We start from the raw sequence: 10,151 nt of genomic DNA, 5'->3' as shown, positions 1-10,151 counted from the left end.
ACAGGTCCAGCCTCCTTCTTCCTGGAGTCAACGCTGGATCATCTGTGGCAAAGTCCCTGCTGGCAGAGTGTTCAGGCCTCTTTTGGCTTTTCACCTTCCTGCCTGGGAAGGAAGAGCCATTCTCCTGACTAACAGCCCTACAGAAGGGAAGAGAGCTGGAGTTAACACTTAAAAGGAGGTTGAAAATGTTACCCACGGGGATTCCACTTTTCCTACTTTTTCTCTGTTCCTGTGACCAACAGTCACCAAGAGTTGGCTCCATGTCTACTTCTGTGAGTCACAGAAAGACAAAGGTATTGGAGTCTGACTGGGGTTACAGCCTTTTCTTACCTTAGCGGTAAAGCCGGCCTGAAGACACTGGGGCATGCAGCAGCGAGCCTGGTGGAGTAAGTGGAAAATTCCAAGGAGACCACGGGCCGGGGGTTCTTGGAGGAACCGTGGCAGGGGAAGAGTCAGAGACAGACAGAAATATGAGACGCTGGGCAGTGACAAAATAAATTGTTTTAATGGGAGGTTTTCGGAAAGGGCAACTTTTCTTTGTGCTATCAAACAGCCAGTGTCCCTGTCTTGGGGTTTCCTGGGGAGGTACTGGCTGATCCCCCAACCCCACCGGAAGCGAGGACGTTACTCTGACACTATGCTCAGCCCTTCCAGGGATCCAGAGGTGTGTCTTAACATCAGGAGATTGGAGTGAGCTAGCAGACAGTCCAAAATACACAGTCCCTGTGTGTGCCCGGGCCCGAGGAAGGGGGGGCAGGGGCTTCACTTCCACCTTAGATGTTTCTCCGTGGGGGAAGACAGAGGGGGCAAATCACTTTGAAAATTCAACTCTGACCTTTACGAAGAAAACGGATAGACACTTTAGTATTATACACAGGGCAGAGGGGAGAGGAGGTAGAGGGGAAATTGCACTTAATTACAGTAGTTTATAGTTTACACCCATTGGACAAATTTACTTCTTTAAAAGAAATCTCCAGATCAGCTGGGAGGGGGGGTGGGGGAGGGAGGTGGCTGATATTTACAGCGCGTTTGGCTCAGTTCAATAGCACGTGTCCTCCTCGCCTCATTTCAGTAACAGATTCAAGTTTTCACATCAGTTTGTTCGATGAAGGAGCATGATGTAGACGCTCCGGCTTTCTCTCTTCCTCTTCCTCGGTTTCTCACCTCCCGCCTTTAGGACAGACCGGACGGGAGAGCTTGACGTCTTGGGAGAGGCATCGTGACAATACTGCATAGAAGGGAAGCTGGGCTCCGGGCCGCGCCTCTCAGAGCGGATTGTCCGAGGCGCTGGCAGGACGTCAGGTGAGCAGGGACCTCTCGCAGGTGCTGCTTGTCAGGTCACTGCGCTTTTCCGCGACAGCTGCCTGGAGGGTGATGGTGTGGAAAATAGGGTCCTTGTTGCTGTGCACAAAGTAAGTGATGTGTGGGCATCACCAGGCTTGGAGAGGACACTGCAGAGAGAGAGGAGAGACAGCTCAGCTGTGTACATCTGCTGGGACCTGGGCCATTAGTCTGGCTTCTCTGGGGGAGCTGAGACCCAACTCAGCAAAGAGCTGAGGCTGGAGGCCTGGGGACCCCGTGCCTGCTGAGCCTGAAACACGCTCCCTTTAGGAAGACCTAGGTGCCGGCTTCCCTGGCTACTTCAGAAGACAGAAGTGAATTGCCGCCGACCTTGAAATAGTCATAACTCGCCGACCTTTATCCTGAAGTTGGGCTCCTCTTCCTGTGAGTTTATAAATAAACTGCTCAGTTTGGTGGTGATGGCAGCTGGATGGGGAGCTCTTGCTTCTGGTGGAAATAAGGATCTCTTCCTAAGTCCTCTAAGAGCAGGGGTTCCCCTAGACCCCTTCCCAAACTGTAATGGACCCGTGAGTAGCAGAGATCCTGTTAAAATGTACTGATAGATTCTGATTCAGTGGACCTGGGGTAGGCCTAAGAACCTGCATTTCTAATCAGCTCCCAGCTTGGGTGGATGCTGCTGATATATTTTGAGCCACGAGGCCATAAAGCGCATGAGAAAATCACCACGTACTCACAAACGATCCATCAGGGACGAAGCACGGGGAATTGCGAAGTGCTTTCTACAACATTTGTTACCGTCAGGACAAGAGCTCAGAGGACCAGGATCTAAGGGCTGAAGGCCTCTGACGCCAGGCTTCCCGGTGCGTCGGGGCAGGAGACCTACCCAGCATGGAGGAGCCTTTGAGAGGAGCCAGACCCCCATCCGAGGCAGCCTCTGCTCCCAGAGCCCTGGGCCTTGCTCATCTCAGCTGTCTTGGAACACCACTGCTCGCCCTTGCCTTCCAGGGAGTCCCTTTTCTCCTCTCTCTGTCTCCTTCTTCTCTTTCCGCTTTGTTGTCATCTCAGGGGAAGGTTCTGCCCTTTGGCTTCGTGGCTTATTTTCTCAAGACCTCACCCAATACACACGCGTGCCGCACGCGCGCACGCACATACACGCACACCTCCCACTACTATTAAAGGCCTATTATCCCACTGTTATCTCATTAATCAGTGCTCCCAGCCATAGCCTTGTATGAGGCTGCCATTATGTCCATTTTACAGGTGAGGAAAACAAGGTCAAAGAGAGTCCGTGGATTGTCCAAGGTTTCAGACCTAGGAGAGTGTGGGGATTCCAACCAGTTCTGGGAGACCTCCCAGCCCGCGTTCTTTCTATTACGCTGAGGTTAGAAGCCTTCTACTAGCTTTCTTCTTGGTCAATCTCCTTTCTCTGAGCCTCGGTTTCTCCATCTATAAGATGAAGGTCGTTGGGGGATCAGAGGGGCTGCTCTGTGTGCAGTACTCCGCACGGTGCTTGGTGTAACTGTCCTTGGTAACACTGGACTGCCCGGGGTGCCCCCTCCAGAGCTCCTCGGAGCAGGACTGAGCCGTGCGTCCGTGGGAGGAGACAGCTTGCTGGCCCTTCTTCATTCTTGAGGCCCTGGTCAGGGTCCTCTGATACCCTTTGCCTCCTCTTCCTTCCCCCACCCACCCCCACTCTCGAGTTTCTTTACTCCCCACTATCAGCCTTTTTCCAATTTTCAGATTTCAGGTGGAGGAGAGAGAAAATGGCTTGTGACCTTGCAGGTTTCAATAGAAGAGCAAACACCAAGAGCAGATAAGGAGACGCCAGCAAGATTCTATGACCTGTCATTAGGGATGGGCTTCCCAGCTATCAAATGTTTGCTCACATAATAAAATGGTGGCAGAGCCCTAAATGTTGTCAAAGGAACTAGGGTTATTTGCCCCCTTCAGAGTCTAAACACAAACATCTGATAAGGGGTGCACTGTGCTCCCTCAGAATGGAGGCCTGGCTCACCCAGCGGCGCGGGGGCCTTGCCCGAGGACCTCTGAGTGACTACAGAGCCCTCGTCTGGAGGATGTAGTGGCTGGGGGATTGTTAAGGATGTCCTCACCCTAAGAAGATTTGATCCGTAATGGGGAAGAGCTGACATTTATTGAGGTCCTACTGTGTGCCAGGCTGCACCGCTAAGTAAGGGCTTGACACGCATCATGGCATTGAATGCTCACGTCAAGCCTCTGAGGTAGGTAATTCATTCATTTCACATGGTTTGGAGGTCCTTCCATATCCTTAGCCCTTTTTTAGGCACTGGGTGTGTGTGCAGTTGTGAACAAGACCCTGTCCCCATCCCCACTGAGATTAAATTCTAGTGAGGGTTTTGAACAATGAATGAGTAAAACAAAATGCATAACATAAAAGTTTAGGAGGAGACGAACACTCTAGAAAAATAAGCATGGTAAGAGGTTTCAGTGACTGGAGGGAAGAGGCAATAAATTAGGGAAGGGGATCGGAAGGTGATCCCCCCACTCTTTGAGGTGGTGATGTTTGAACTGAATGAAATGAACACAGGTAAAGATATGCATTAAAGAATATTCCAGGCAGAGGATACCGCAGAAGCAGAAGTCCTGTGGTAGGATTGCTTCAGCTCTGGTTCAGCTGAGGCTGAGTGACAGAGGGAGAAAGGGCCGTGGTCTGACCACATAGGGCCTTGGAGGTCCCTGTTTCAGTCTGGTTGCAACGGGAAGCTAGTGGAGCATTTTGACAGAGGAGGGACACGATGGATTTCCCTTTTCCAGAGATCACTCTGGCTGCTGTGTGGTGAACAAAGCACACGCACCCCTGTGGGGCAAGACCGGAAGTGGGAAGTTAGGGGCCACTGCAGGAGCGAAAGACTGATGGGGTGGTGAGAAGCCGTCAGACTGAGGATGCATTTTGAAGGACCCCTAGCAGAACTTATTGATGGACTGGATGTGGGATGCGGGGTATGAAATGATCGAGGGTACCCTCAGGAATCTCACTGGAAGAACTGGTATCATGTTTGGAAATGGAGAAGCCCAAGGAGGAAGCAATTTGGGTCAGGAGGAATTGGGACAACATGAAGAGCTGCAGGTTCACTTTGAGAGGCTTGTCAGGTATGTTAGGTATGCATCTGTATGTGCCAAAGATGCATCAGGTTTGTGAATGGACCCTCAGGGGAGAGGTCTGTACTGGAGACAGAATGATAGGATCCATCTTTGTGTACACTTGATCCAAAGCCCTGGGACTGGAGATTGCCCAGGGACAAACATGGAAGAGAAGAGGCCAAAGAGCGAGTCCCAGGGCCCTTTGACAAGTAAATGTCGCAAAGACGAGTTGCCAGCCAAGGAAAGGAGGAGTGGCCAGTGTCATAGGAGGAGAACCAGGCATGGGTAATGTCCTAAAATCCAAGTGAAAAAAGGAAGGAGTGATTCGCTGTGTCAGAGATAGAGCTTGAGAGATAACCACTGGATTTGGTGACAAGGAGGTATTAGTGAGCTGGCCAAGAGGGGTTTCAGGAACGTGGGGACAAAAGCCAGACTGAAATGTTCTCAAGAGAGGTATATATACAATGGCGGGGGGGGGGTGTATATATGCAATGGAGTACTCCTCAGCCATCAAAAAGAATGAAATTTCACCATTTGCAGCAACATGGATGGATTTGGAGGGTATTATGCTTAGTGAAAGAAGTCAGACAGCGAAAGACAAATACCGTATGATATCACTTACATGTGGAATCTAAAAAGTACAACAAATGAGTGAATATAATAAAAAAAGTAACAAGATTCACTAGAGAACAGACCAGTGGTTACCAGTGGGGAGACGGAAGGTGGGTGGAAAAAGAAAGGAGATTAAGAGGTACAAACTACTATGAATAAAATAGATAAGCCACAAAGATCTGTTGTACAGCACAGATATTGGAATACAGCCATTATTTTACAATAACTATAATGGGGTATAACCTTTAAAAATTGTGAATCGCTATGTTGAAACTTATAGAATATTGTAAGCCAACTATACCTCAGTTAAAAGAAAAGAAAGAAAAGGGAACTGGGGGTGAGGAAGTAGAGACAATGAGTACAGATTATTATTAAGTTAGATTAATTATAGCTCTATTAATTACAAGTAAAGATCATACTTCCAGTTTTGTAGATGAGGGAACTGAGGCTTACAGAGATTTTAAGTGACGTGCGCAGGGTCTCAGAACAGAAAATTTTCTGCTCTTACCCACTACGTAAGATTACTGCCTTTTCTGCGAATATTCTCGCTGTTCTGATTTTGTAATAATCAGGGCAGGCTAAACATTCGCTATATTAAGACCATGCATGTGTCCCCAGACCTAGTTCTTTTCCTAGGTCTGGTTTTATAAATGCTGGTGATAAACCAAGTCTGATTTATGTGATGAATCTTATGTGGGAAATGGTAGCACAGCTAGTGTAATAACTTTTGAAGATAACCATTGCTAATTTGATGATTACCCGTTGCCATTAAATGAATTGTAAAATTAAAAAAAAAGAAAGATTACTGCCTTTTATCTTGAGTGGGACACCAGGGAGAAATAAATGCCCTTTGCCATTTAAAATCCTCCTTCCTAAGCTCGAGAGACACTCAAGGTTACCAGCAGGGAAAGCCAAGATTGGCCCAGCTGCCACGGACTGGGTGTTTCCAGCCAAGCGCTGAGCTGAGTGTTTTACAAGTTTTATTGTGTTTTGTCCTTTCAATGATCCACGAAGGAGGAATTGTTATCTTCATATTAAAGGTGAGGAAACTGAAATTTCAGAGACGCTAGACTTTTCCCTTTGGTCACACAGGTAGACAGTGGTGGAATCTTGAGCCCGGGTCTGCCTCGCGCCCACGTCGGCTCTTCATCAGCCCACACTGTCGGTGGGGAAGGTCGGGAGGGTGGGGGGCAGCTGCAGGGCATTTATGACGATGAGGCTGCCCACCTCCTTCTCGTCAGCACCCCTGACAGTGACTGCTCCGGGGGTCCTCTCCTGACCTCTCTCTACGTAAACTAGGAAGTGGAGCGGTGGGTAGAGAAGTTGTGGAAATAGGAGTGGGCTCACAGCCTGCCCACACTTGTTCTAGCCAAGGTTGGTGCTTGCTGTGGTCTGGTTTCCAGGCTGGCAGGCTGTCGTTTTGCAGGAGGCTCAGGCAGAGACCCATTTAGGTGGTAACTCTCCAGCCCCCAAGGGTTGAGAAGGGGGGGATGGGGCATAAGCTCTGGAAAGGACGGAGGGCAGTAGCTGCCAAGGATTCCCAGCGAGAAAGTTCCAGCCTGAGGTTCCCGAAACATGATCCACGAGGCCCTGGGGCATGTCTGTCTTGACAATGGAAAACACTGGGATCAGACAGCTTCAAGGTCAAATGCTGGCTTTAGCCTTATACTGGCATAACCTTGGGTCATTTCTATGAGTACTTTAAAAATGGATCTTAGGACTTCCCTAGCAGTCCAGTGGTTAAGACTCCATGCTCCCAACACAGGGGGCACGGGTTCGATCCCTGGTCGGGGAAGATCCCCGCATGCCGTGTGACATGGCACAGCCAAAAAAAAATTAAATGTTAAAAAAATGGATCTTAGAAGGTGAGCGTTGTTTAATGGATGTGGAGTGAGAAGAACCAAAGTCTGGAACTCCAACTGCAGATTTACCATCATGTGAGTTTGGGCAGATTCTTCCCCATCTTTGAAATTCAGGTTTTTGCTCTATAAATCAGGCATACAAATTTCTACCTCGCAGGATGGATGGGAGGATTAGCCAGGAAATTAAGATGGACAAGCGTCTGGAGTGCTGTGTGGCAAATGGGAGGCAGTCAAAAAATGCTAGATCTGAATTCATTCATTCATTCATATTTACTGAACATCTACTAAAGCCCAGGCATTTGGCTACACACAAAGGGCCTGGGTGCTTTGAGAGGCCCTGAACTATTTGCTTTTCTCCTGGGAGATGGGTGAGAGGGCATCCTTGTGCCAGCACGAGAATGGGAAGCAGGGATCTGGAGCCTGGGCCCAAGAGGCAGGATGCGCTTGAGAGACGGTCCTAACCCTGAGAAATGTTATTGTCAGAACCTCCTTTGATCACATGCAGACCAAGCAGTGAGTTAAATATTGAAGGAGCTAATGGAAGGTGTCTCCTAAAGGATCACAGACGGAAAGGGGCAGGAACAGGGAGGAAGCTATCACTTCGAGCACGTGACTCTGTACTATGCATGGTCTTCAGACACTTTGAATATTCTGTAAGAGGGAGGTGGGATTTTCCCCTTTAGAGATGAAGAAACTTCGTCTCACAGCCATGAATTAACTGCCCAAGGTCGTGTAGCAGGGGTGAAGGAGCTGGGATTGGCTCAGGCCTGTTGGCTTTTCCTAGCATTCTACGATGTCTCTAAAGCAGCATTGCCCGGGATGGGTCTCTATTCACTGCCCACATCAGCAGAGGAAAGATTCTGAGATGCCCTGCCCTGTGGGATTTCTGTTTAGCCCAGCTGTTTCCCCAACAAATTTGACCATGGAATCTTCTCCTCATGCCATGGGGCCCTGATTCCTAGCAATAGCCTTGAAACTCTTTTTGGAAAATACTACTTTAAAACAACAAAAAAGCAGAATTGCCACCAATTCTCTTCCAGAACTCACTTCTGACCCTTTGCCTTTGGAACAGAGTTTGTACAACTTTTCTTCACCTTGGGTTCCTTCTGCTGCCAGGAGACAGCATCTTTACCCTCTTTTTACTTCATTCTGTCTTTCCTATTTCCTCTTCTCCTGTAGTTTGCAGGAAGAAAGTTTCCTGACTGGAATACAGTATGTGGGCTTAATTTTTACTCATGTTCCTGACCGGTAAAGACCACAAGAGCAGCGATTACCACGGGTGTTTTAAAGATGGGTATTGGAAGACAAGTATTATTTAAGTGGAAAGAGTCCAGGATTTAGAATCCAAGACCAAAGTCCGGAAGTCTGGCTCCAGCATATCACCTGTGTGACTTTGGGCAGATGACCCTGCATCTCTGAGCCTCAGTTCATTTCTTTGTACTTCTTAGGAGGTTTTGGTAAAAAAGAAAATGGTGAGATAATATTCATGAGAAGTATCAGTGTAAACTATAAAGTGCTATATGAAGTTTTATCCTTACTAAATGTTATCATCATCCTAGAAGTGAGTCCATCATAGACTCCTGAAATGTCCGGGGACTCGGAAACAACTTCACAGTAGTTCTAGAGGGCCGTCTGTGCGGCTTCAAGGTCGGCTGGCCGCTCTGTCCGATGGAGGGGAGAAGCCGGCTGGGAGCCGGTGCAGAGTCTCAGAGAGCATCTCGAAGCATTTTGATTAAGAGACCATTTCCTGAATTCAGAGGACTTGTTTCAACAAGCAAGCATCAAAGTCAACTTGGGAAAGACAGGAATCATTAATCACAGCCTCATCTAGGGCTGACCAAGCGGCAGATGGATTGATAAACCTTTCAAAGGGGAAGGTATTCCCAAGCAGGGCTGCTGCGCCTGGCTGCCCCCCTGACTGAGATTTGTGAGCACAGATAAATGTTTTCCCTGCTCGCTACAAAGAGTGGGAAATCACATGGGAGTCGAAGGGCAGGGCGATGGGGGCTGTCCTTTCATCTTCCAATGGGTGAGAGAAGGGCAGCAAAGCAGGTCCCACACACTTCTCCCTCCCCAACACCCCCAATTCCAGAGCCCGGATGCCTAAGTTGTATTCAGCATCCAAGATGTGCCAGGCGCTTAATCTACATGACATCATCAAATCCTCGGAACAAGCAGATGTTATGACTTGTTTTAGAGATGAAGAAAGTGAAGGCTCACCGAGGTCAAGGTCACCAAGCAAGTGGCAAAGCCAGGAATTGAACCCACCTGTTTTGACGCTGGCGGACCAGGAGGAGATGGGGGCAAAGGAAGAACAGAGAAGGCTGAGCCCGTGAAAGAACTTGCTCAGAAACACATGGTGCTGGATGAGGTGGGATTTGAGGGAAAAAAAGACCGTCAACAGGACCAAACCCTGCCGAGAGCATCTGACATGAAGTTCAAGGTTGTCACCTACTTATCTAGCAATCAATAAAGGCCAAACAGTTCCCACACTGCACAGACCCCAGCTACTAAAAGGTCCTATTGTGTTACTCTGGAATTGTGACCTGTGTTCAGACATCTTGTCCTGTTCTCTAACTCTCGGCATCTCATTCCAGTCCAGCTGTCCAAGCTGCAGCCTCAGCGTGGGTCATCTTTACTCTCCATCCCCTCTATGTGGAGGTGGGCATTAGTCATCAACTGACATGGTGACTAAGTCTCTGGATTCCCCACTTTCAATGCACCAGGAAGTTGATTCTAAGTTTCTCTGTAAAACACCAAGTAAATGCAGGTTCCTGGCAAGGCCAGGCTGTCTACTGGGGAGTCCCCATGGGTTGGCAGAATTTCATCATTCTCTAGAGCTTACAGCGTTGGGGGTCCAACATGGGTCCTGGACTGGGTGAATCAGCCTGAGGACTCACTGCTCACTTTCTCTCTTGGTGGGAAATCCTCAGGGATCCTTCTTGCAAAGCAGGGAACTCCGCAGGGGGTCTGACTTTCTGAGCCCTCCTTGGAAATACCTTTGCTGTGGCTCACTGATCAATCCATTGGAGATACTCAAGCTCAGTGCCTACAGGCTCTGTGTAATCCAGTCTCTAGCAACTGATCAAACTTCAGTACTCTGGCGCTCTTGTCAGGGATGCCGGGGGGAGCGATAAGTCCCTCCCCTTCGGGCTGTGGCCCGTCTTCTTTGCCCTGTGACCTCAGGGATTCCTTTAGCAAGTACCAGGGGAGCCTCAGAAGGGTCACGCTTGTGGCTGAGTCCACACTTGCCGC

At 48.9% G+C, this 10,151-nt stretch overlaps 1 protein-coding gene and 1 non-coding gene across 7 annotated transcripts in view; one reads left to right on the top strand and one right to left on the bottom strand.

Annotated features, from left to right (window-relative positions):
• Positions 1-482: 482 nt before the first annotated feature.
• The window catches only part of HNF1B (HNF1 homeobox B), a 52,459-nt gene continuing 42,790 nt past the window's right edge, over positions 483-10,151 (bottom strand). For 2 of the 6 annotated variants that reach the window (XM_065897923.1, XM_065897919.1), the window contains exon 9: positions 483-1,451. In XM_065897923.1, coding sequence (XP_065753995.1) covers positions 1,431-1,451 — 21 coding nt within the window. In that variant the 3' untranslated portion in view covers positions 483-1,430. The remainder of the gene's footprint in view (positions 1,452-10,151) is intronic. The other 4 variants (XM_065897921.1, XM_065897925.1, XM_065897920.1 and 1 more) reach the window with 3 other exon arrangements.
• On the top strand, positions 5,568-5,699 carry LOC136139567 (small nucleolar RNA SNORA72). Its single transcript, XR_010657088.1, has one exon. It is a non-coding gene; the product is annotated as a small nucleolar RNA SNORA72 (small nucleolar RNA).

The sequence above is a fragment of the Phocoena phocoena genome, chromosome 19 (assembly GCF_963924675.1).
Source record: "Phocoena phocoena chromosome 19, mPhoPho1.1, whole genome shotgun sequence".
Taxonomy (NCBI): Eukaryota; Metazoa; Chordata; class Mammalia; order Artiodactyla; family Phocoenidae; genus Phocoena; species Phocoena phocoena.
The sequence above is the reverse complement of the archived record's forward strand: the minus strand, read 5'-3'. Positions and strand labels throughout refer to the sequence as shown.